Source organism: Lontra canadensis, unplaced genomic scaffold (assembly GCF_010015895.1).
Source record: "Lontra canadensis isolate GAN:19392208 unplaced genomic scaffold, GSC_riverotter_1.0 scaffold146, whole genome shotgun sequence".
NCBI lineage: Eukaryota > Metazoa > Chordata > Mammalia > Carnivora > Mustelidae > Lontra > Lontra canadensis.
In genome coordinates, this window is record NW_022631140.1 from 2,690,256 (window position 1) to 2,718,181 (window position 27,926).

The window sequence follows — 27,926 nt, forward strand, 5'->3', positions numbered from 1 at the left end:
TCCTTATTTACAGATAGAGCCCTCCAGTGATAACTGATACTCCCTTTGTGACATTTGAGATGCTCAGATTGTGAGTGGTAGGACTCTTCACGTTCCCCTGGGGAGGCAATGTAGCATAGTGGCCAAGTCAACAGTTTTGGAAGTCAAATGGGCCTGGGTTTGACTTCCAGATCCACTATTTATTTTAATTCTTTAATAGCTATGTGGCCTATTTAACTGTATAAAGCCCTTACCTCATCTGTAAAATGGAAATTAAAGGAGATAACATATCTGCACTAAAGAGCCTGATTCCATTTTTCATTTTGACCTTGACAGACTTCAAGCTCCACCCTCCCCCCAGGCTCCCCACCACCACCACCACCACGTCTGCTTTGGACTCCTATCTCAGCCAGCTGATAAGCAAGCCTGGGTGTTCCTTCTTTTGGTGACAGCGAGATGTTCACACCACAGAAGCCCTGGTGGGTGAGTGGGTGAGTGGGAGCCCTCACCCCACCCTAACCCTAACCACCATAAAAGCCAAGACAGCCTCCACTGTTTGCTCTCTCCAGACATTTGAACCTACCTGGGAAACTTGCCCTTTTTACCCCAGAAAGCCTTGTGATTTGAGAAATAAACCTTGTCATACCCTCTTGCGTGTGTGTGTGTGTGTGTGCGCATGTGAACCAAATTTTGATTGATGGAGTCCATCCCACTGCTTCTGGGTGACCACAAGAAGTGGCACTGTTAGCGGGATGTCTAGGCAATGCCCCCCACCAGCGAGGGTCTTTCTTCTCTTGCTTTGGCTTGCAAAGTGGGCTCTGCTGCCCGCTGGAGAGCATGCATTATGAGCTGCTGCTGGCCAGTATCTTCTTCGACTTGCTGCTGCCTGCTGGATAGCTTGCACTTTGAGCTGAATAGCTTTGTGCCACATCTGCTGAGTTCTTCAAAGCTCTGCTATACATAACCAAACTAAGTCAATAATAACTGGCATTTAGGAACAGGAGTATGGGATTGGGGCCCTCCTTAAAGTAGCCCTGGGATATGTGTCTTAGCCTGACCCACAAGTGGATATTTCAGACTGAATTATGTCTCCATGCCAGCATCAGCCATGACTGCCTCTAGGTTTGGGGGAATGACTCCTACCCTGTGACCATTGTGTGTAAAGCACCAGGCTTTAGTCCCCTGGAGGGCACAGGGGATAAACTGATACTCTCCACACTACACATGTCCTTGGAGGGGGGTCACTCATGTGGAAGTATAATATCCTGAGTTTATGCCCTAAAAAGTGCTTGGATCCTCAAAATGCATTTACTGCTGCCTATGCCCCCGTCATAACAAGTTTTGTCCTCACTGTTACAGGAAAAAACACTCATGGCGGCCCTATGGCACAAAGGGTTAATTTAAATACTACTTAAGCTATGGGTCCTAAAACTCCAAAAAGCAATTATCTCTATGGAGGGAAGCCCTTAATCCTGATGATACTAATTTGAGGGTCTCTGGGGGAAGAAATTGCTAAACATGAGCAGGATAGAGATGACCCTCTCCCCAAAGTATAGAAACTACCCCAGGTGATGTTGATGATGATGATGATGATGATGATGATGATGATGATGATGATGGCGGCGGCACCACTTGGAGAGAGAACGGAACAAAACTGAAACACAGATTTGGCCCAATTGGAAATCCAAATTTACTAAAAGAATTTCTAGAATAAAAAGGTAAAAGGGAGTAGATTGGCTTTTGCAACCTTACAGCAGAGGTTCTGAATTAACTTTAATATCTACTGAGATACACCAATTGGAGGCCTTAGTCAATACTGAGACTCAAATTATACTTTACCTGAGGAACCACTAAACTTAAACATGGTCCTCCCTATAATCTTTTTTTTTTAAGATTTTACTTATTTATTTGACAGAGATTACAAGTAGACAGAGAGGCAGGTAGAGAGAGAGGGTTGGGGGGAAGCAGGCTCCCCATTGAGCAGAGAGCCCGATACGGGGCTCAATCCCAGCACCCTGGGATCACGACCTGAGCCAAAGGCAGAGGCTTTAACCCACTGAGCCACCCAGGCGCCCCATCCTCCCTATAATCTTATGGGAGTCACTGAACATAAAATACAAGAACAAAAACGTGTGCTTCTCCTTCACTGTCAGAAATATCACCTTGCCTAAATCTCCCACAGTCAAAGTGCCCATTGCCCTAAAATATCCCAGAGTGGGCATGGACACTCTGATTCAAAGTGTGATATATTAAAATTCATTTAAACCCCTGCCACTTACAATTGGCTTAACAAAAATGGAGCCCCATAGACCTCCCTGCCCCTGGTTAAAATATTAATAAGACCAGTATAAATCAAAACAGGGCATTTAAGATGGAAACATGTTATCCAAGACCTATTTAAAGAAGGGACAGATGATCCCCATTATTGCTCCATTTGATAGCGCAAGTTGGCCAGTTCCTAAATCTTGGAAGGAATGAATGGGACCTCACTATGGATACTGGAATCTTAGTGTCACTGTCCCACCCACTGAGCCCCCCATACCCAGTACTATGTAAATTACTGACTTGATCTAATTAGCAACTGGTAAATACTTTGCAGTCATAGATTTGACTAAATCTCTCCTATTCGGTGCTTATTTTAACAGCTTCTCATTCACAATTTGTCTTCACCATCAAAGGGACACAATACAGCTTTACCTGGCTATCCATGGGGTACCTCAACAGCACTGCTATCGCACATAACCAAGGCAAGTAAGATCATAACCACAACCAATGTGATGGAACTTTTCATCCCTAATGAGGACATAGCTAAAAAAGGATGGAACCAGAGGGTCAGCACAATTCACTGAACTTCAAAAAGTTATCTTAGCACTGAATGCCCTGGCTTACAATGAACCCCATCCGTATACTTTTATAGATTCATAGACCATCGTCAATGGTCTGGCCATCAGTCTTGCCAATGGCAGAAATAACTCCTTATCCAAGGTTGCCCCCTTTAGGGTAAAGAACTCCGTAAATCTCTTGCCTCACAGATATAAATATAAATCAAGGTCACACATGTCTCCCTACAAACTAAAGCCACAGTACAAGGCCTCACAAAGACATGTGTTATCTCCTTTGAAGTTTTGACCAAAGCACTCATTTCAATTCTCAAAATACACAATGCTGGGCTCTTTAATGATTCATTCAGTGAAAGTTTCATCTCCCCTACTGATCTCAAGATACAGGCTCATAGAGAACTATCAGTGTTTAATTAAATAAGCTCAAACTCAATTAAATGAAACATAGCACATTTCAGTCATTAGTCAAACATGAAGGGTGAATTATAATAAAAAGTCTGCCTTCATTTCTGATGTTTGACTGCTGACATCTTACAAACCTGCCCCTCCCTCTTCCCCTTCTGCCCCACATCTAAGCAAGCTGATAAGGAAGTCTAGATACTCTCTCTTTGGAGCCAGCTGGAAGTTGCAAGCCTAGCCCTCACATAAGACCCCTCGCCCCAACCCTACCCCAACTACCATAAATGCTCAGCCAGTCTCCTCTCCCTGCTCTGTCAAGCCATTTTTGGACCTGCTTAAGAGTCTGCCCTGATCTCCCTAGAAAGCCTCATTATGTAAGAATTAAAACTCTTCCTACCCTCTTCGTATGTGCGTGGCATCATCATTCTTGACATCTGGACTAAACTGGGGAAGGGAGAGTGTCCATGTCATCTTTGCTATGTGACCACAATAGTACCTGGCATATTGCATGTTTAATAGATGAAAATTAGTGTGGGTTTTATTTCCCTATTTAAATTGATGGATATATGTAAACCTGACAGTTATCATACTTATGCTTGGATACAAAAGAGACAATGTGTTCATCCAAGTAATATCCTTGATGCTAAAAACGTCAGAAACCTTTTGTGCCAATGGCAGATCCCTCATCTCACAGGATGCTAAGAACTACCAATCAAGAACACTGAATGAAAACATAGAGGATAAATCCTTCCTGATTGAGAGAGAAAGTGGCACATACTGGGGATTCAATAAACAGTTTTTGAGCAAATGAAACATTTTTTGAGTGAATGGACCTAGTATATGGGATTTGAGAGCTAATTAGATATAAGGAAGAGGAAAGGAACAATTCAAAGATAATTCAGAACAAGAAAGTTGCCCTGATGTGTTTTATCCAGGGGCACTTGGAAAACTTTAGTGATTAAGAAAATAATGCTTTTAGAAAAAGTTTTGGCACTGAGACACTCAGGAAAATCTATCAATAAATAGCAAGCCTGGTCCTTTTTAAGACACTGTATAGAAATAATTCCAAAAAGATTAAAATCAGGGCAGAAACCAAGGAACCATTTTTTGTGTATCATATTGATCATTCCAAGTGGAAGTGTTAGATATCTCAGAAAAATTGTGGTTCTGAATTGCTTTTGCCTCCAACTCTGGACCTCTGTTCCTAAGGGATTGTTTCCTAAAGGAAAACATTCAACCAGAAAATTTTAGCACATCAGAATCTCTCTGAAGATTAAGAAGTCTGTGTAGGACTGAATGTCTAAATTGAAAAGTTTTTGCTGTCACACTCAGGTATAAATGAAATAGTTCTTCATATCCCCTTCCTTTCTGTCCGTAGTTCAACTATGTCAACTTTTCTCTCGGAAGTGAAATAAAATTAAAGCCCATGGCACTGAATGTCAGTCATGGAGGGACGTGTCCCCAAGTTTGCTTCTGCTAAAGTGTTTCCAGAGACACCTGTCTCACACCAAGTCTCTACTGTACTTCTTCTCTACTCATTTTCACATAATCCAAAAGTCATATTTCAGATGCACAGTTCCCACTGGGCTAACCTCATTAGGCCTGGCCACCTCTGTAACTCTTGGAGAAGTCTCTTTCTTGAATGATTAGTCCCCCTCTCCCGACTGTGTGGGTTGAATCTCTCCCCATCTGGGGTTGCTTGGAACAAAAATAACTACCTCAAATCCTTGTCACTAAAGCAAGAGGAGGTGGCATTAGATTTCTCAGAACAGGATGTCATTACAGGTTTTCCTTGTTAGCTACAGGTAAGATATTTGAGTGGTCCTCCCTCTGCTGACCTTGCTACACAGTCTTCCCATGTCTGGCAGTTGACCTTCAGAATGCCACCAGAAAAGGGACTCAGAGTCCAGCAACTCAATGATTATAGAACACAGGGATCTGAGGCCCAAAGTTTAGCAACTCTATTGATCTCTTTTGTGCAGCTCTGCTTCTGTGTAACCAAGGGAAAGTCTTTCAAAATGGCGGTCAACCTTCTTAGTTGTTGGTTGATCTGAACATGTAAGCCTCATCCTCAAATCCAACAAAAAGTCAACTATTGGCTAGACTTCTGGTGCTGTGGAAAGGCCAGGTTTGGCTGCTGCCTTTGGAACCCTCAATCCTAGTAACATCACACTTAGACTTGGGAATGTAAGGAAATGCAGGAAATCTGACTTCACGGCTTTGGTTCTTGATTCATCTTTGGAATCAAGATAATTTTTCTGCTTAAAGAACTATTTTATTAGAGTAATGGGCAAGATGGACATGCCTTACTTCATGCTTTCAAGCTTTCACGACCACTTTAACCATCTTGGCTATGTGCCGTTTGTTCTATGATTTGCTTAACATTGTTCTTTTTTTTTCTTTAAAGATTTTATTTATTTATTTATTTGTCAGGAAGAAAGAGAGCGCACACAAGCAAGCAGAGTGGCAGGCAGAGGCGGGGAGAGAAGCAGGCTCCCCGCTGAGCAAGAAGCCCAATGCAGAACTCCATCCCATGACCCTGGGATCATGATCTGAGCCCAAGGCAGCAGCTTAACCGACTGAGCCACCCAGGCATCCCTTAACATTGTTCTTTAAGTCAGCTCATTCTTTTTTTTTTAATATTTTATTTATTTATTTGACAGAGAGAGATCACAAGTAGGCAGAGAGGCAGGCAGAGAGAGAGGAAGGGAAGCAGGCTCCCTGCTGAGCAGAGAGCCCGATGCGGGACTCGATCCCAGGACCCTGAGATCATGACCTGAGCCAAAGGCAGCGGCTTAACCCACTGAGCCACCCAGGCACCCAAGTCAGCTCATTCTTAATTTATTTTTTTTAAGATTTTATTTATTTATTTGACAGAGATCACAAGTAGGCAGAGAGGCAGGCAGAGAGAGAGGAGGAAGCAGGCTCCCTGCCAAGCAGAGAGCCTGATGCGGGGCTCGATCCCAGGACCGAAGGCAGAGGCTTTAACCCACTGAGCCACCCAGGCGCCCCTTATTTTTTTTTTAACCTTAAGCAATAACATCAAAGAGCTAATGAGTTTGGTGTGTTAGTTATGTATCTCTTTTCATAATATACATTATGCTAAATCCCCATTCAAGTATTTTTCAAACGTTCAACTTGGGTACCATTTAAAATAATCTTATACACCATATGTAACAGTCAAGATTCAGGCAGGACAACAGAAACTGCACAAGTTTATCTTGGAATTTTTTAGACAGTATGGGAGAACTAAAAATGCAAAAAGGGAACACTTGAGTTAACACAGAAATAGTAACTGTATGAAGCAGTTACTGAAGGAACAGAGGGAAGAGTACGGGGTTATTGGAACCTAGAAGAACACTGCTGGTGTAACCACCTGCCCCTGCCAAGGTATTGCTGGAGGGATGGTACCCAGAAGAGCAAGCAGATAAGAGGAAGGCATCCCTTCTTCCTCCTTCTTCCTTCCAGCCTCCCTATTCAGGGAGCATCCAGCTGGCAAAGGAGAAATGTGGTTCACAGCTCTCCGGCCCCGGCATCACAGAGTCTAGAAGTCTGGGTTAGTTAAGAGACAATATCCTGACCACCAGCACACCTCACTTGGCAGAATGTAGTAGTCTCCCCTTACCTGTGGTTTCAGGTACCCGTGGTCCAGAAGCAGATGATCTTCCTTCTGATGAATCATCTGGTGAATACAGCCTAACCCTAGGTCACAATGCCTATTTCTCTTTTTTTAAAGAATTTTTATTTGACAGAAAGAGAGAGCAAAGTAGGGGGAGAAGCAAGCAGAGGAAGAGAGGGAGAAGCAGGCTTCCCACTGAGCAGGGAACCCAATGTCAGGCTCAACCCCAGGACCCTGGGATCATGACCTGAGCCAAAGGCAGACGCTTGACCGATGGAGCCACCCAGGCACCCCTACGATGCCCACTTCTTCCACCTCACTTCATCCCATCACACAGGCATTTTGTCATCTTGCATTACCACAAAAAGAAGGGTGGGTACAGTGTAGTAAGGTATTTTAAGAGAGAACACATTCACATAACTTGTATTATAGTATTTTGTTATAATTGTTCTATTTATCATTATATATTTTTGCTGATCTCTTACTGTGCCCGATTTATAAATTAAACTTTATCATTGGTATGTAACAATAGGAAGAAACGTCGTCTATATGATGTTTGGTACGATCTGCGGGTTCAGGCATCCACTGGGGGGTCTTGGAACATGTACCCCACACAGAAGAGGGGACTACTATATTTCCATAAAAGATGCTCAGAAGAGAGATGCCTGTTTGGGCAAACATGCTTGTGTGTTGTAAGAGAGAAGTTGGAACAGGCTTTCCAGACCCCCTCGAGGCCCAACAAACAAATTATAATTTAGACGAGTCTGGGATTCTTCACAGCTCAGCTTGTGGGGAGGGTATTAGTTTCACAACTCCAAACAAGCTAAGCCGTCCGTACAAACACCCTCCACAGCACCTCGCTCAGAAGTCTGGAGGTGCTGAAAACATAAAGCTTTCAGTACTTGTTTCCAGCCATGGGAGCTGAGCTGGCAGATAGGCTCTATGCAGCCCCGGGAAAGGATACCGCAGACCTTGCAACCAAAGGGATCACAAGCAAGATGTTAAGGCAGAAACTCTCCAAAGTTTGCAGCACAAGACAACACGAATCACCATGGTCATGGACCCTATTATTGCTGGTTGCTGCTTAAAATTCTCCTGTGCCTTCCAATCCCACAAATTCCCTACTTGGTGGTAAAAATGCCCTCCGTGGTTCACCACCGCCCCCCCCCCCGCCGCAACCTTATCCCTCAGTCTTTGCAATATGACTTTGTAGCTTCTCCTAGCATGAGCTGGGGTCCATTTCCTCACCCCATGGGCTGGCTGTAATGACTTTCTTTGACCAGTAGGACGTGGCAGAAATGCTGGGGTGCCAGTTCTGAATAAGCCAAGAGGTCGTGTGGGCTTCCACTTTCCCTTGGAACCTTGTCATCACGTGACAAGGCCTGCCGGAGCTTGCTTGACAAAAGGGGAGAGACCATGTGGAGAAGAGCCAAGGTTCTCCAGCCAGCAGCCAACCTCCTGCCAGAAGCAGAGGCACCTGCCGCTCCATAGCTGACTACAGATGCGAGAGAATTCAGCCTAGATCCCAAAACCACCCAGCTGAGTCCAGCCTAAACCGCCACAACCTGCTGGATCATGAACCAATAAATTACTGTCATTTTAAGCCATTTTGGAGGAGTTTGATAGGCAGCAGGAGCTAACCGCTACACGGGGCCCATGAGGCTACGAGAGAACTTTCCTGGAGAGAGAACTCTCTCTCCAGCCACATATTTCATTTCTCTCCCCCTCATTAGTTTTTCTAACCCCTCCACCTAGACCACTCTTTCCCCTCCCTCCCCTGCCAGCCCACTCCACCCAATACATCCATTTTTTTTTTTTTTTTTAGAACAACAAACAGGACAGACTTTATTCACTCTCCCAGGGAGGAGAGGGGCCAGACATCAAGAGAGATATCAGAAAACACACCCATTTTTTAGTCTCAGTTTATTATTTTTTTTAAAGATTCTATTTATTTATTTGACAGACAGAGATCACAAGTAGGCAGAAAGGCAGGCAGAGAGAGAGAGAGGAGGAAGCAGGCTCCCCGCTGAGCAGAGAGCCCGATGCAGCACTCGATCCCAGGATCCCGAGACCATGAACCAAGGAGAAGGCAGAGGCTTATCCCACTGAGCCACGCAGGCGCCTTTAGTCTCAGTTTAAATAAGACTTCCTCCAAGACCTCACTTAATCTGTAACATAAATTCGATGCCTATCTCATACTTTCTCATAGGATGCCTTTTCCTTCAAGGAATGTATCAGAATTTGCAATTCTATATCTAACTGTAAGGTCTTTGGTTAATATCTACTTCCTCCAGCCTCCAGGAAGCTCTGCAAGGACCTCTCCCTACCCAGCACCCAGGCAATGCTCGGCCCACTGGTGCCCCTGGATACCAGATTCTTAAAGGAAAGAAGACTATTTGAAGGCTCAAAGAAGAAAGTGATGCCTCCCTCTCCTTCAATATTTTGGTTCTTCCTGACACCAGTTTTGAATGCTTGGAACAGACGCAACTGATTCCAGATGTGGAATTATTGCCTTTCCTGGATCATGATTCTTCCAGGCTCTGAATCCATGTAGCAGACATAGCTGATTATCCTTCAGCCTCTATCCCGCCTCCTTCCTTTCATCCTCTCCTCGTGGTTTTAACAGGGCATATGGCCGTCCTACTGGAATCTCACTTCTCAGCAACTAGACAAGGCCATGGGACTAAATTCTCACCAAGGAAGTGTGAGTGCATCTGCATCTTCATCACTTCTCTGACAAGGAAATTGCTGGTCTGGGATGCCTGGATGGTTCAGTTGATTAAGCATCTGCCTTCGGCTCAGGTCATGATCCCGGGACCGAGCCTTGTGTCAGGCTCCCTGCTCAGTGCGGAGTCTGCTTCTCTCTCTTCCTCTGCCCCTGCCCCCACCCATGCTCTCTCTGGTGCTCTCTCTCTCTCTCTCAAATACATAAATAAAGTCTTTTTTTTTTTTTAAGGAAATTGTTGGTCCTCAACTCACTTTCACCCTCCCTACCAGCTGGAACAAGCTGGTAAGTAAACTCCAGCCACAAGAATAAAGGTGAAATTCTATGGGATAACAAACCAATAAGACAGAAGGAACCCAAGACTCGGGTTGAGTTCACGGAACCAAGCTGCCTATCGAACCTTGGGCCAAACTCGGACTGGAACACAGGAAAAAAGAAGCTTTCATCGTGTTTCTGAGGCACTGTATTTTAGGATTTCTTTGTTAAAGCAGCCAGCCTGTAGTCTAATCAACATACCTCACCAAGTCTCCCTGTCCTCGGGGAATCGGGACAGGGAAATGGATTTGGAACATCAACTGCACCAGCCTTTGTCTGTGAGCAGAGTTCGGAATCTTACAATGTTCCTCCGTATTCCCCGACCTAGCATCTGTCATCCGACTGAGAAAATTCCCACTTGTCCTTCCTTATCCCTCATAGCTTCTACATTAGAAAGGAGAGCTTAGCTTTCAGCACTGAGTCCTCCTAAGACTCATCCGGGAAAGCAGGACACATAGTCATGGCTAGCATAGCACCTTATGTCACCAAGGCTGACTCTTTAACTAACGGTAGGAAAGAATATATTCTAATCAACTCACGGAAATCACACAACGGATTCTTGAATTCAGTATACATTTCAAATTAAAACATAATGTCTTAACCTAAATAGATTCAGTATTCTGGAAATTTCATATATTTGGAATGTGGAATGGAAGTGTCGAGATGGACACTGGCACTCCTGAACTTTAAGAAAATCTCCCTTACACCGACATGAGGGACTTTTCACTCCTATCAGAGTTTCCTGAACTACACAGGAAAGAGAATTTGTACCCAAGAATGTCTGGATTCAACATAAAGTAGCCCTCCCACAAGCAGCGGATTTTCTTTGAAGTATTATATTTTATCTTTAAATTGCAATGCAAATTGTTTACAGTCCACTTATTTTACTTTTTAAGTGTATTTTTTAGCAATCTCTACATCCAACATGGGACTCAAGCTCACAACCCAGAGATCAAGAGTCACATGCTCTAGCAACTGAGCCAGACAGGGGCCCCAATGCTCCGCTTCTTTTAACAGGAAACTATGTGTTCATTTGCTTGCCATCGTTTGTTGTTGTTTTTTTTTTAAGATTTTTTAAGATTTTATTTATTATTTGACAGACAGAGATCACAAGTAGGCAGAGAGGTAGGCAGGCAGAAAGAAGGTTGGGGAAGCAGGCTCCCTGCTGAGCAGAGAGGGGTGCCTGGGTGGCTCAGTCAGTTAAGCATCTGCCTTGGGCTCAGGTCATGATCCCAGAGTCCCAGGACCGAGCCGAGCCCCGAGTTGGACTCCCCACTCAGCAGGGAGTCTGCTTCTCCCTCTCCCTCTGCCACTTCTCCTGCTTCTTCTCTCTCTCTCTCAAGTAAATAAATATTTTTTTAAAAAAACCTAGAAGACAAGCAAATAAAGTGTAAACGCAAAATTTAAATTGATCCACCATGCAACCTCTGGGAATCTCCTCTCCGGATGTTCTTGCACCTACATGGAAAGACATCTGTGCCAAGATGCGTGCCCAGCCCGCCTGTCATAGCAAGACCGAGAGCAACCTGAGCATCACTCAAGAGAAGACTGGATCCGTGAGACGCAGTATGTGGGTATGTTGGCTGGGTTCTCTGAGGAGCGGATGTCGAGACAGAGTGCAAATTGTATTATTGGGGAGTAACATCTGTGAAGGAAAAAAAGGTGAAAAAAATTGGGGGGTGCCCTGAGAGCACAATTTAGGGCTAATGAAGTCTCCACTGGCCCAGAGTGAAGCAAAGAATAGCTGTTAGGGAAATAGCCAGACCCACTTCAGTATCCCCAATACCACCATCTCTTGCCCAGCCACGGGATGGGGGCTGCCTTGCAAAGAAAATGACCCCAACTTACCAGGTGAGAGGGAACCCTAAGAAAGCTGCCCGCTTTCCACTCGCTCGCAGTGAGCCCTTTTTTATTTTTTAAAGATTTTTTTTTTTAGGGGCACCGGGGTGGCTCAGTGGGTTGAGGCCTCTGCCTTCGGCTCAGGTCATGATCCCAGGATCCTGGGATGGAGCCCCTCATTGGGGGGGGGGGGGCTCTGCTCAGCTGGGAGCCTGTTCCCCCCCACCCTCTCTCTGCCTGCCTCACTGCCTACTTGTGATCTCTGTCCATCAAATAAATAAATAAAATCTTTTAAACAAAATTTTTTAAGTGGTCTTTATACCCAACATGGGGCTTGAATTCGCAACCCCGAGATCAAGAGTCACACACTTCATTGACTAAGTCAGCCAGGTGCCCCACGAGCCCCCTTTTAAAGGAGCATCTAAGCAACTCATTCCTGGGTGTGATGTAAGAGACCCATAGGATAAAGATGAAAGAAATAAGCCTGTATTTCTCAGCATGGAACAGTCCTCATATGTCGAATAAAAAAACACAGTACAAAAAAGAGCACAGTGTTTGGTACTAGATAGAGGTAACGGTTGCACAACAATGCAAAGGTACTAAATGCCAATGAATTTTACATATTAAATATTTTTTAAAAGATTTTATTTATTTTAGAGAGAGAATGTGCATGAGAGGGAGGACAGTGGGAGGGGCAGAGGGAGAGGCCAAGGGGGGGAATCACAAACAGACTCTGCACTGAGCACGGGGACGACTGTAGGGCTGGATACCAGGACCGTGAGATCACAGCCTGAGCCAAAACCAGGAGTCAGGCGCTTAACCAACTGAGCCACCCAGAAGCCCCTGAAACGTCCATTTTCAAATGGTTAGCTTTGTTATGTGAATTTCACCTCAGTTTTTTTTTTAAGATTTTATTTATTTATTTGACAGACAGAGATCACAAGTAGGCAGAGAGGCAGGCAGAGAGAGAGGAGGAAGCAGGCTCCCTGTCAAGCAGAGAGCCCCATCAATGCGGGGCTCAATCCCAGGATCCTGGGATCATGACCTGAGCTGAAGGCAGAGGCTTTAACCCACTGAGCCACCCAGGTGACCTCACCTCAGTTTTTTAAAGAGAGAACACAACGGGCTACCATCGTGTTAATAAACGAGGAAATGTGTTTCTGCACATGCACGCAAGCACAGAAAGGAGTGGAAAATCGCTGGGAGGAGCCACCAAATGCTAGGGCTGTGGCTGACACTGAGGACAGTGACTTTATTTCCACTGAACACTCTTGGTACTGCTGAAATGTTTACCGCCTGTATGTGAACATCATCAAAGATGTTGTTTAACTGGTCTGATGAGGGGTGCCTGGGTGGTGCAGTTGGTTAAGCATCTAACTCTTGGTTTCAGCTCAAGTCACAATTCCAGAGCCCTGGGGTCAAACCCCGCATCAGTCTCCACGCTCAGCATGGAGTCTGCTCGCAATTCTCTCTCTCCGTCCCTCACCCTCGTGCTGTCTCTGTCGCTTTCTAAAATAACTACATAAAATCTTTAAAAAAAAAATTGTTACGATGAATGAATTACTTGCCATCGGGAAAAACAAATGAAAAATCCCCTGCCAGATTATGGCAGACACTGCGATACCGATCTTTACATTTCAGGAAATTCAGCCTCGGTCAAGGTGCACGGACATCACATTATCGGGTTCTTCTGTCCTCTCTCTCTCAGGGGCAGTGCACTTCAGGAACGCAGACACAGTAAATTTTTGGAACCACATGGTGAATATCGATACTTGCTGAAAAAGGAGAACAATGATATCTTACTGAAAATTCCTTCCCTGGCTGCTATACCATGCAACATTGGGCAAATTAGCCCAGCTTCGCAGACTTCATTATTTTAAAATAGTAAAAGTGCCAAGTCACTGATGTTTCCCCTTTCATCAAAATGTAAAGGGCCGGCTGCCTCCGGGTCTCTCCACCGACTGCTCCAGCACATCGTTTGAACCCATTTAATGGTGTCACTCAGTAAGGGCACCTTTTTCAACTTGGCTGCCTCTTCTTGACCCAAAATAATTTCAACCATTTCTACAGCTCCAGGCTGCACCAGGTTTTCTATTATTACCTGCACCTTTCACGGTGATTCTAAGCTGACCTTGGATGAAGAGACAAACAATTTTTTATCTGTTTGCTTGATTGTACTTCTCATGTATTGCTCCAAGCCAAGACTTCTCTTTCAAGTTGCAAAATACACCAGCGCTTTGCTTCCAAAGTCACATGAGTGGTCTTCCAATGCCTCTGCAAGTGTTTTGTTTCATGCAATCAGTGCTCAGATTTTTCTCCACGGAGAGACATATGGTTGAGCCCATTTTAGCAACTCCATAATAAAACCAATTACAAAAATAAGCATCTAAGAATATCCTGTGCTTTTAAGATTGACACCGCGGCTCACTACTCGATTGCTAGTTGTGGCTGGCAGATCATGCAGCATCTTTGTGGTCAAGTGCACTGTGGCAAACTCAGAAGCAATGCCTTCTCAGGGCTCAGGGACTTCTGGGTTGCATAGGATCCATTCACTATGTGGTACATGTCACAGATTTCAAACTATTGCTTCAAATTCTTAAACCTTCTAGCTGGAAGTATATCTTTAAACTTACTGCTTTTTAAGAAAGTAAATGAAAATAGAGAATAATTCAAGCTCTCCCTTTTTGATAACATAGCTTCGTGTGCACTACTCTCACCCCTGCCTCCCTCATTGATTGTATTTCTTTTTTTTATCATCATTGCCTTGTGCTCGTCACCATAAAATATATCACTAGTTCCTGATCCAGTGTTCCAAGATTCACTGTCAATGCACCACACCCAGTGCTCCACGCAGTACCACCAGGCTCACCCATCGCCCCACACTCCTCCCCTCTAAAACCCTCAGTTTGTTTCTCAGAGTCCACCGTCCCTCATGGTTCGTCTCCCCCTCTGATTTGTCTCAATTTGTCCCCCTCTGATTTGTCCTTCTTCTAATGTCCTCCATGTTATTCCTTATGTCCACAAGTAAGTGAAACCATATGATAATTGACTCTCCCTGCTTGGCTTATTTCACTCAGTATAATCTCCTCCAGTCCCATCCACGCTGATGCAAAAGTTGGGTATTATCCTTGCTGATGGCTGAGTAATATTCCATTGTGCATATGGACTGCGCTCAGCGGGGAGTCTGCTTGAGATTATCTCTCCCTCTGCCCCTCCCTCTGCTCAAATTCTGTCTTCCTCCCTCAAATAAATAAATAAATAAATAAATAAAATTTTTAAAAAGAGAAAGTAAATGAACACTGACATGAAAATCCAAAGTCAGAATTGTCAGCAATCTTATATGTGTTTGTTTATTCATTCACTCATTCATTTATTCATTTACTCATTCAGGAAGTATTTACTGAGCACTGATTTCCATGTTAAGCACTGTGTGGGGCCCTGGAAATACAGGAGGGAACCGTAAGAACAAGTTCCTGACAATATAGAGCTTACGATCTAATAGGAGACAGAGATGTGAGATAAATCATCAAACGAACACATAATTATATATTGTGAAAAGTATTCTGAAGAAAAATAGACTACTCTAAATGAATCCAGGAGACCTACTTTAATTTGGAGAGGTAGAGAAGGGACACTTCAGGTGAGACCTTGTCTTGGTCTGTTTGACCTGCTGTAACAGAATAGCACATGCTGGGTGGCTTATAAGCAAGAGAAATTTATTTCTCACAGTTCTGGAAGCTGGAAGTCCAAGATCAGGGTGCCAGCAGGGTCATATCCTGGTGAAGATCTTCTTCTGGGTTAGAGGCTGCCAACTTCCAGTTGTGTCGTCACGAGGCAAAGAGCAGGAGAGGAAGTATGTTCTCTCCTCATGACCTCATCAAATTCTCACCACCTCCCAAAGGCCCACCTCGAATACCATCACCTTGGAGGGTAGGGTTTTAACATATGGATTTGGGGGAGGGACACATTCAGCCCATGACAGAAGTAATTTCACAGGTGCAAAGTGGAAGGGAAAGTGTTTTAAGCAGAGGAAACAACACAAGTGAACCCTGGGAAGGAAAGAGAGGATGTAGTCAAGGAAATGAAGGAAGGTCAACATGGCAGGGGTACCATGACTAAGGAGGGTAAAGAAGATACTCCTGGAGAGGGTGATGGGGACTAGACTGCACTGGGGAGGTGGGCGACAATGATAACTTTAAGGAAGCCTTTGGAGGTTGTAATGAAAGGACTTGCTTTAGTGGGCATGTGTTTCTTTGAGGTTCCTCTGGCTTTTGTTGAAAGAATGGACAAGGCAGGAGGCAAAGAAGAAGTGAGAGGGTACAGTTGAGACATGATGGTAGCCTGGAGTGATGACAAGGGGATGGAAAGACGTGGATGAATGAGAGGCCTGTTTTGAAGGTATAACAGACAACACTTGGAAAGAGAGTGACTGTTCAGAGCAGAGGGAGAGAGGGACAGTGGCAAGAATGTCTGTAGAACAACTAGCCATACCCCCAGTTCAAAACCCAGTCTTCTCTGACCATCTCCAATGTCATATCCAGGACTCAATGTCTTCCTCTAGGAAACAGGAACACTGCTACTTACCTTTTCAGGTTGTTGTGCCAACTGAAAGGGTCAACGTGTGGAAAGTATCAATGGGCAATGTTCAAAATGGCCCTTTTATGATTACCCACTTTGTGTCCCATATCTTCATCTTTGTCCTTGGTGACATTGCTGTTCTTTGAGTGGACCAGATTTTGTCCTCTCTTTGTCCATCCACGCACCTCCATCTAAAATTCCTTTCTCTTCCTTTCGTGCAAAACTAAGGTCCCTTCTTCTCAGTTCATAAATTCCTGTCATCAACATTCATGTCCACAGCAATTTCTTCTGGAATGCTAAGCAAGGAGCTGGAATTTCTTTCACTATCCACAGGTCCTTTAGGTATGAAGGTCCACTAACGTCCCCACAGCTTTTATTATTTTGCGTGGCAACAGAGTCAGCATGACATGGTTTTCCTGGGCTCCAAGAGGGGTGTTAGTGCCTTTGCTCCAACAGATAGAGAATAAAATGCCCTCCAACAAGGTATTGTGGACATGCTTATTGCCCATACAGATGGTTCTCAAGGAAGCATAGCCATGATGAGGAAACACGTTGGTGCCCTCACAACAAAGTGATGTCATCATGGAAATTTCTAAAGTATTTCTGGTTGTTTTCATAGAAACAAATGATAACTTCTTGGGCCAGGATTTCCAAACTTTGTGGTAGGTGCTTCTAGATAATGTCCCAATTAAATCAATTAAGGATTTAATAAGTGAATGAAGCTTAAAAATCAACTGGAATAGTATCATGCCAACATCAGTCTCCTGGGTTAAACAATGTAATAGGGTTATGCCGATATCCCTGGGGAAAGATTGGTGATGGGTGTATAGAAAATCTTGTGCATCTTACACTATTGTAAACTAAGAGGTTATAATTTTTTAAATCAAATGCAACTCAAAAAGTTAATTATGGCAATCAGACTTGAAATGCTCTGCAATTGTACTTCTACATGCTTGAAGGAAGACTGAAATGCTTCATGAGTCATCAAAGCTGCAAAAGCAGAATGTAAGTCATGTGAAAAGCCAGGTAGACACAACACTATAAAAATACCTCCATTGAGGGACGTCTGGGTGGCTCAGTTGGTTAAGCATCTGCCTTCGGGTCAGGTCATGATCCTAGGGTCATGGGATCAAGTCCCACACTGGGCTCCCTGCTCAGTGGGGAACCTATTTCTCCCTCTCCCTCTGCCTGCCACTCCCCCTGCTTGTGCTCTCTCTCTATCCGTCAAATAAATGAATAGAATCTTAAAAACAAAAACCTCCATTGACAGAGTCTGAGTTTCCAGCCAGTTATCCCAGAGACCTAAGTGATAGTGGTGTTCCCCAGCTCCTGTGACAAGGTGATTCCCTACCATGGCGGGGGGAGGGCTCTCAGGTCCCCAGTACAAAGGCCTTCCACCAAGCCATCCAGCCCTAGGGCCCTCCCCACTTTCCTCAGTTTACATCCTGAAAAGTTGACTGGGCCAAAATGTCAACCACGCATGTACTCTCCCATAAGCCTTGGCACCAGTCCTCAAATATGCCCGAAAAGCTCATGTGCCACACTGAGAACAACAGTAGCTAACACTGAATGGACACTTTCAAGCCCTCTGCAGCCATTATCTTAATTTTTGTAACACATCCAGGAGTTAGATAAAATAATCCACTGTTAAGACCAAAATTCTAAACCAGTGACTCTTCCATGTGGCAATTAGGGCTTGTCTCCTGCCTCCACCCTCATTTCTAACCCTTCTAGAAAACCTGAGGTTGAAGAATTTATAAGTGAAAAATCACCCCATTTTTCTCAAGGGTGGAGGGGAACAATCACGAGCCACCTTCAAACAAGAGTGTGAAAAATAAGCTTAACCAAACCGGAGATGAACTTCATAATGCCTTTGAAAAGATGGATAAATCAAATAGCATTTGTCCATCTCCCCGCTCTTCGAAATTATCATGCACGCATCTGAAGTTTAAGCAAAGAAATCCATTAAACAAACCGAAAATCATAAAACCCAGATTTAGAGATGTATCCCCTTGTTCTAATGAATGTCCAATTCAGAATACCATTTTGTCTTCAAAGAGCCCTGAAGGTTCTCATCTTTGTTATCTTTCTGTTCTGTTAGCAGAAATATTACATCTTTGAAAAGAAAGGGGAAAAAAAAAAACCATTATTCTGAGAGCTAAAACAGAAAGGTCTTTGAACTATTGAGAGATAAATCAGCACATAGTTACCAATAAACCAAAAAGAAAAAAGAGATTATTTCAAACCAAGTAGGAAAGGTGTCCAGAAACTGAATGTAGGCTTACTCATAACTGGATAGGGCCTGGCTAACCAGTAACTCTACAGAATTTATGTTTTTCGTGCATGCCTTCTTTTTTAATACCTGTCATTGAGATTCAATTTGCGCACCGTAGAATTTACCCATGTAAATTACACAGGTCAATTCTTCTAGTATATTCAGAATTGTGCAACCATCACCACAATCAAGTTTACCACATTTCCATCACCGCAAAAAGAAACTCTGCACCTGTTAGTAGTAGTTGCTCTCCATCCAGCCCTCCCCACCAAATGCCAGAAATCACTACTTTCCTTTCTGTAGATTCCAGACATATCATATAAATGGATGCATACATTAGGTTGTCTTTTGTGACAGGCTTCTTCCACTTAACATTGTGTTTTCAAGGTTCATCCTTGTCGTAGCAGGTGTCCTTACTTCATTCCTTCACGTGGATAGACCCTCATTTTGTTTGTCCACTCTTCAGTCCATGGATGTTTGTTTGGGTTGTTTCCACCTGCTCTGACTTACCTTTTGAAAGGCTCGTTCCCATTGTGGTATTGAAAATGGAACAGAACTGCACATCTGAGACAGCAAGAAACAGTGAGGACGTTCTTGCAGGGATCTTGGTGAGAGGGGTTGGTGGCTCACCCTTGGGTAGACAAATCACAAATGGCCCCTTCTGATTTTTTTTTTCACATAACCTGCTTCTGAAGCTCTCTCTGCTTCTTTTGCTTTCTTTTAAACCATCACTACAATTACTTCACTGCATTTTTGCTGACTTCTTGTATCACATGTCTAACACTTTGATGTAAACACACACATTTATCTTTCTTGCTGGGTGTGTGTTAGGCATTTGACAAAGTCTCAGCTCCCCCAGGGTTTGCCTGCATGAACCAACCAAATCAAAATCTGCAAAAGGAGGGCTCTCCAGTGTCTCTACGGTCTCGCTGTAAAGATTTCACAGCCGTAGCCTCTAAAATTACTTCATCAAGTTCAATAGATATGTGTTCTTCAGTTCTTGGCTAGCCCAATTTTTTTTTTTTTCCCGACAGTGTTGCTAATGGTATTTCTGTGGCAGACTTCGTGTGGAACACACTAGTTGAAATGTCAAAAAGCATAGGGTTTAAAAAGCTTTTCTCCGATGCAATATACTCCTTCACACATGACACGGTGACTTGATTCGCATGATGTCATAGGGGTATTTTCTTGGTTAGATTAAAATTTTGTTTGCATGCATCTTTCAATGGCTTTCAGTGGTTAAATAGCAATATATGTAAGAAGAAGCTTAAAGTCTTAAGTAATAGATATTTTGTAGCTCTAAAAGAAGCACAATCCCCCCCCACCCCCGGAGAAAGCTGGTCTGTGACAACAGGATTCTATTCTGCAGGGCACCTGGGGGAGCTTGTCAACAAGTTTGGAAGGAAAAGTCAGAAAGAGCGAGAATTCTCTGCAATTAAGGTGTCACCCAAGTAAGAGGTAATGCCTCTTCATGACATCAATAACAAACTCAATCAGATAAAACAGGGCAGCACTCACTGACCTTCCCTGCTGGAAGGAGACAGCCATCTCGAATCAAAGGGATGCTGGAGAACCTTCTCTAGGATTCCCCGTGTGGTGTTTGGAGGATGCATTCTTTGATACCGGATGTTTTCATGGACCAGTCAGGTCCCAGCAGGAAATGGATGACACACTCGGATGGGGTTATTGAGGGCAGTTGAATGAAGAAATTATTACAGAGGCGTGGGTAGGGTTAAGAGAAAACATGAGATGGGAAGTACCTTGGAATTGTCAACAGTGGGAACCCTTACCACCCCTGTCTAAAAGGGAAAGGGGAGAGACAGGTCTCTGGACCCCAGGGAACGGAAGTTATAAGAAAGAGCTGTTTCCTTCAAGGAGAAGCACAGACACTGCTAATCCTCAGGGTGGTGAGAAGGGAGCTGGGACCCTCCAAGGGCCTGTAATCAGGGCCCTCAGGCAGATGCAATTGAGAATGGAGAGTGGATCCAGAGGTATAAGTAGAAAGTATCCAACACATTAACAAAAAAGCCAGGCAGCTTGATGTGAGCTTTTAAAAAGTACAGAAGTCGGGTGCCTGGGTGGCTCAGTTGGTTAAGCAACTACCTTTGGCGCAGGTCATGATCCTGGAGTCCCAGGATCAAGTCCCACATCAGGCTCCCAGCTCCAAGGCGGGGTCTGCTTCTCCCTCTGACCCTCCTCCCTTTCATGCTTTCTCTCACTCTCTCTTTCTCAAATAAATAAATAAAATCTTTAAAAAAAATTAAAAGTACAGAGGTCGTAAAAAAGTCTCCTGGGAATGAGCAAACATTGTAGGCTCTCAGAAGCTGGTATTCCAAGCAGCCTGGAGAATCAAAGCAGCATTTAAAATACAGGACTTTCTCTGGAAGAGAAAAGGTAGGTCCGCCTGGCAGTATGCTTACTGCATCTACCCAGAGAGGATTTCCCAGAGCCTGGACCGAGGCACACACTGGAGCCACTAGAAGAAGCCATGATGGCCCAAAGGTCTTACTGGAAAGTGCAGTGACAGGCACTGGAGGGGAGATCTGTGAGCACAACACCACAAGGATCGGGCCCTGGGAAGAAGTGGGGAGCCAGAGCATGTGTACTGCGGTTCAGCATCATTACATATCATCTCCAAGCTTCTGTTCTTTCATTTTGATAACTAAGTAATTGACAAGACCGGTGTGCATGTCTGATTAGGGGAATGGTCATGGACTATACACCAAGAGAGAAAAGCTTCCTGCATCTGTGCAAAGATCAGAGAGGCCTTCACAAGAAGTCATAAGACAAGTGCTGTGGGATGCCACTTAGAAAATGAAACTTGGCAGGGGGCGGGGGGCGCCTGGGGAGCTTAGTGGGTTGGATGTCTGCTTTCAGCTCAGGTCATGATCCTGGGGTCCTGAGATCAAGACCAGCATCGGGCTCCTTGCTCAGTGGGAGCCTGCTTCTCCCTCTCCCTCTGCCTTTCCCTCTTCTCGTGCTCTCTCTCTCAAATAAATAAAATCTTAAAAAAAAAAAAAATGACACTTGGAAAGAGCAAGTTGCTGTGTGAGCAAACCCAGACTATACAAGAGAGCTAAAGACCCCTCCCCGGCACCCCAGAATTCTTGCCCTCCACAATACTAAATCAGGAGAAAGAAAAGCAGGAGCTGATACCGGCTCCCCTTGGGGGACAGGAGGCAGAGGCCCAATTGGACAAGCAGATCCACATCCAGACTTGGGTCCCTGGAGTCAGTTGGTATGGCTCAGTCTCCCTGAGGCCAAATTCCCAACAAGCAATGCCCCTGGAGGGGCAGAGAAGCAAGTCTCTCGCTTCCAATGAGAGTCATCTCCGGAACAAGTCTGGGGCTCCAGGCAGAAACTTTAAATACTATTTTGCTATTTAATCATCTGTGTGAAGACAGTTTTCAAAAACAGGGTCCCTGCAACCCATCAGAGCCTACGGCACATCTGAACTGAATTCAGGGTAAAGCTTGGTGCTGGCTGGGGCCCCGTGAAGCCAGGATGTCCATACTCTCCTTGTTACAGAGAAAATAGCACTTTGTGGTCAGCTGTGCCTACAAACAAAACAAAACAAAACAAAACAAAACAAAAAAAAACTTTCAAGCGTCCAAAACTTAAGAAAGAAAAACAAGAGAAGACATTCCAACCAGCCGGAGAGATCAGAAAATCCAACCCAAGTTGTTCATGCAAATGAATGGACCGGGGCAGATCTGCAGCTATGGCTTGATCCAGGCTCTAAAAGCTTTTACCAGAATCTGGGTTTGTTCACCCCATTTCTTAATTCCATTCCTTCGTGGCTTCTCTTCTCACGATTTCAAGATGACTGGCCAGTCCATGTCCAGAAGGAAAGAGTCTCAGTCTTTCTCTCTGTCTGTCTCTTTCTCCATCCCTTCCTGTTTGTGTCTGGCAGTGTGTCTGTCTGGATCTCTCTTTCCCCTCCAACAGTTAAATAAAAGTCCATGGCCTCGGATGCTTCGGTGGCTCAGTGGGTTAAAACCTCTGCCTTCAGCTCAGGTTGTGATCCCAGGGTCCTGGGATCAAGCCCCACGTCGGGCTCTCTGCTCCGCGGGGAGCCTGCTTCCTCCTCTCTCTATCTCTGCCTGCCTCTCTGCCTACTTGTGATCTCTGTCTGTCAAATAAATAAATAAAATCTTTTAAAAAAAATCCATGGCCTGGCTCTTCCTGGCCCATCCCTGAATCAATGCTTGTGGCTTGAGGAATGGGATGTGATGGTTGGTTTAAGAGAATCAGAGCCCAACCCTAGAACTGAAGGTGGGATTAATCTGACTGAATCCACATGAGTGATGGCCCCAGAAGGAGGTTTCCTCAAAGGAAATTCAGTCTTGTGGGGAAAGAAGAATTGATGGTGAGTCATTCTAAATTGACGAGTGCCGAAGATTAATAAACATATCATGACACCCTCTTTGCAAGAAGTAAAAGATCTCCGAAGGAGAAACTAAAAAGGAATAGGATGCCCACCCAGAGAAACTTCTTTCCAGCTGAGGTTTGTGCACAGGGACAGGCTTCCTGGTCAAGCTTACAATCCAGACCTAGACTGTTTCAGTCGAAGATGGCTGCCTGTTTCTCAGATCCTTGTACACATCTCACTTTTGCCTAGCCTGCACTCGTTTCCCCTAACTCTGTGTATTCATAGTTCCAGAGGTCAGGAGGTTGGAAAGTCTGAGTGTGGTTCAGTTGGATTCTCTGCTTAGGGTCTCACTGGGCTGAAAGCATGCTGGGACTGGGGTTTCATCTGGGGCTTGGGTCCTCTTCCAAGATCACTGGCTGTTTTCAAACTTGAGTTCCTTATGATTATATGACTGAGGTCTCCATTCTTTTGCTGGTGGTCAGCCAGGGATCTCTAAGCTCCAAAGGTCCACACTAGAACCTTCCCACATGGTCCCCTCCATAGGTTCTCTCATGCTGAGTACCTCTGACTTCAGGAAGGGCCTAGTTCCGTTTAATGGTGCACCTGGTTAAGTCAGGCCCACCCAGATGATCTCCCTTTTGATTAAGCCAAGAGATTAATAAAAAGTAGTCACAGAAGTGATAATGCATCATATCCACAGGTTCTGCCTGTATTCAAGGAGATGAGATTACATAGGGTACATACACCAAGGAGCTTGGGGCCATCTTAGAATTCTGTCTGACACAGTTTGGTAACTGAACTCTTCTGGAATCAGCCCTTTCCTGTTCAGTCGGTCTGATCTGGGGTAAAGTGTATCATCTTCCAATCCACAGTATGGAACCAGCACTGGTGAGGAGGGCATGTGAAAAGCATGGTGCGTGAGTCAGCTTTGGCTGCGGTAACAAATAACCCCAAAGTCTCAATGGCTTCCCATAACAAGTATTTATATCTTATTCCTGAGTATTCAGGTTGGTTATGGATCTGCTGGGTATGGAATCCAGTGGCCCTGTTGACATTGAAAGGTGGCCCAGAGCAGTGCCTACCAGTGTGACCTGTTGTTTCCCTGCATGCAAGGTTGGGTTCATGTGTGTTCCATGTTTCCTTATCTACATGTTGCCTCATACAGAAAAGCAACTACTTACAGGTCAGGCTAAATCATGTGAGCCCATTTATGATGGCTGTTGGTGAAATCTATCACTTTTGTTCATGTCCCAACAACCAAAGCAAAGCAAGCAGTGTTGAGATGCGTGACAAAGTCACATGGCAAAGGCCCAGATGTATAAGCCTAATCAAAGGAGCAACCAAAAGAATTGGGGATTGTCTTTCAGGCCACCACACAGAGGAGTGTTCCAGAGGGCTTCAGAGACTGAAGGCAATTCCACAGTCTTATAAGAATGCCCTCCATTTCCCATCAGCATATGTCTGCTCTGACTTATCAAAGGCCAGGATGGAGGGGAAGACCAGGAAGGTGGGCAAGTTGCAGATATCTGCCCAAAGGTCAGATAAGCCCATATCCCTTTCAGAAACAATCAGTAACTGAGGCAGTGAAGGCAGAAAAGTATAAAAGGAATCCCCAAGGGTGACTGAAAATCCTAGGGGGTCACTGGATGCCTGAGATGGATTTATAGAGCAGGTATTTGCTCCAAGACACACTTTGGAGATGTCCTACCTATTCACTGTGTGGCCTGGAAATCTGCAATGTTTAATTTTATTTTTATTTTACTTTTTTAAAAAAACATATAATGTATTCTTTGTTTCAGGGACACAGGTCTGTGAATCATCATCTTACACAGTTCACAGCACTCACCGTAGCACATACCCTCCCCAATGTCCATCACTAGTCACCCCATCCCTCCCCGCCCACCCCCCAGGAACCCTCAGTTATTTTCCGGAGATTAAGAGTCTCTTATGGTTTGTCTTGTTCTCTGGTTTTATCATTTCATTTTTCCCTCTCTTCCTCTATGACCCTCTGTCTTGTTTCTCAAATTCCTCATATCAGTGAGATCATATGATAATTGTCTTTCTCTGACTTATTTCACTTAGCATAATGCTCTCTAGTTCCATCCAAGTCCTTACAAATGGCAAGGTTTTGTTTTTTTGATGGCTGTATAGTAAATTCCTGTGTGTGTGTGTGTGTGTGTGTGTGTGTGTGTGTGTGTGTATCTCACATCTTCTTTATCCATTCATCCATTGATGGACATCTAGGTTCTTTCCATAGCTTGGCTATTGTGAACACTGCTGCTATAAACATTTGGGTGCACGTGACCTTAGAATCACTACATTTGTATCTTTGGGGTAGATACCCAGTAGTGCGATTGCTGGGTCATAGGGTAGCTCTATTTTCAACTTTTTGAGGAACCTCCAGGCTGTTTTCCAGAATGGCTGCACCAGCTTACATTCCCACCAACAGTGTAGGAGGGTTCCCCTTTCTCCACATCCTCGCAAACACCTATCCTTTCCTGACTTGTTAATTTTAGCCATTCTGACTGGTGTGAGGTGGTATCTCACTGAGGTTTTCATTTTATTCTTTTAATTAATTTTATTTTTACTCTTTAAAAAAATTTTTATAATGTTTTCCAGCGAATCAATACAGATTTTTTTAAAAGATTTTATTTATTTATTTATTTGTCACAGAGAGAGAGAGAGAGAGAGCGAACACAGGCAGAGGCAGAAAGAGAAGCAGGCTCCCCGCTGAGCAAGGAGCCCGATGCAGGACTCAATCCCAGGACCCTGGGATCATGATCTGAGCCAAAGGCAGTAGCTTAACTAACTGAGCCACCCAGGCATCCCAATATAGATGTTTTTAAAGGTAAGAATGGGCAGTGAACTTTTAAGGAAAAAGAGCATCGAATACTTAATATTAAGTTCTTTGCCGTGCTGTCACTCTCCATCAGGACAGCATTTCCTTAGTAAAGCCAGGTACACACACACACACACACACACAAAACCCCCAAGACATAGCTACCTCTCCTTGGCCATGCAGCCCATCCCCAGCAGCTGTGGTAACTCCGTGGGCACTGGGACTCGAGAGAATAATGTAATTCTAGGTCCCACCGGATGGCATACTCAAGGTATAGGAACCCTTCCAGCCTGCATCAAGCCAGGCTCAGCATCTGGAGCAGGCCTGAAGGTGGGGGTTCCATGAAAGGATCATTCTGGCATGATATTCAAATATTAGACACCTGGTGTGGTGCAGGTCCTGACCAATCAGGACCACGGCCAGCACCCAGTGACCTGCCTAGACATGAGTGACCACGATCCCTGCCTCGGGGGCGGGGGTGGGCTGTAGAAGATGGAGCCTGGGGATCCAACAGCAGGGTTGACATTGAAGGGTGCACGGGAGCAGCACCTGCCAGAGTGACCCGCTGCTTCCCTGTATGCAAAGGACTAAGCATCTCAACCTGAGACCTGAGGGGTCCTGCAGGGCATAAGCTGGATTTGTCTTCCTGCCTGAGGCAACCACCAATTATATGTGCTGTGAGGCAAGCTGGCCTCCCGCCAGAGGAGGAGGTGAAGGGATTTACAGAATCGCTCTCTGATCTGACTTATTGGAGAAGCTAAAAGATACTCATCCAGAAAGTAGCATAGTGCGAGGTAAAAAAGTCAAGATACAAGTCCTCACTATCCGAGAGGCCTTCGACTAGTGTTCCTTAACCTCTAAGGCTTAGTCCCCTCATCAGGAAAATGGGCATCATAACTGCATCCTCCTGGCAGATTCGTGATGACAACAAAGTGAGCTAACATGGGCAGAGCCCTTAGAGCAGTGCCTGATGCAGACCTGGCCTTCTGGGAGACGTGACTATGATCTAAGATTGGACCAGGGTCCAGGAATTCAATCAAAACCAAATGATCAGAGGGGAAGGTGAGGTGGGGCGCCTGGGTGGTTCAACCAGTTACACAGCTGACTCCTGATTTCGGCCCAGGTCATGATCTCAGGGTCCTGGGATCGAGCCCCGCATCGGGCTCTCTGCTCAGCAGGGAGCCTGCTTCCTCCTCTCTCTCTACCTGCCTCTCTGCCTGCTTGTGATCTCTCTCTGTCAAATAAATAAATAAAATCTTTAAAAAAAAAAAAGAAAGAAAGAAAGGAAGGGAAGGTGAGGCACAAAATTCCATGACTTGGGCAGCATGAAGACTGACTCAAAGGGAAGCTGTATTTGTTGATGTTCCCCAGGAAAATCCAAGGCCAAAGGAGAAAGTGGGAATACTGAGCAGGATCCAAGGCTGCTTGGACCTGATAGGAACCTGCACAGACCCATTCTTGTGCAATCCCCGTCCCTGATCAGCCAGTCTGGCCCAGGTAAACTGGGGGGCTCGTGCTGTCAGTAACAAGATCAATGATCTGTAATTAAGAAACAACACGAGCTGCCATTTCCCCGCCAGGACAAACAAAGAACCAAGTCAGACCCTATGTAGCACCTGTGGGGCCACACCTTCCATATGCCAGTCTTCTGATGTTCTAGAATAACTGCATGTGACATCTGAAAATACACCAGTCCCTACAACACCTACCCAGGCTGCTTTTTAAAATCCACCCACCTCTTATGCAACGCCAGAGATGTATGGGAACTCGGGCAGGTTTTTTGTCTTATCTAGATGAGACGTCTACTGTGGACTCGTGATCAGGAAGAGAACGCAGAGCCCGATGGTGGCAGAACCCAAGTGCCCAGGACGCCTAACTTGCAACCAAAGGGAATTCATGAGAAGCAGCTCTGATTGTTGTTTTTGAGGCAGTATAACACCTGGGAGATGGCAAAGTACACTGCCATCCCCCTCTCCTGAGCCGAAGGCCAAGAGCATCCTGCAGATTTCCAGAAGGAACTCCATCCCTCCCAGCCACCAAAAGGATTGGCCCAGTGGGCTGACTTTGCTCTGCTGGGCAATCATCACATGGGTGACTGACTTACACTGTGTATTTTCTTTTATTTCAACCCATCCCCAAAGCCCAG

The 27,926-nt window shown here is 44.8% G+C and overlaps 1 protein-coding gene across 1 annotated transcript in view; it reads right to left on the minus strand.

The window, feature by feature from the left end:
- Positions 1–735: 735 nt before the first annotated feature.
- Positions 736–27,926, minus strand: part of OTOA (otoancorin) — a 91,919-nt gene continuing 64,728 nt past the window's right edge. Inside the window, exon 30 of the mRNA XM_032844028.1 lies at positions 736–933. Within this exon, the coding sequence (XP_032699919.1) occupies positions 736–933 (198 nt within the window). The remainder of the gene's footprint in view (positions 934–27,926) is intronic.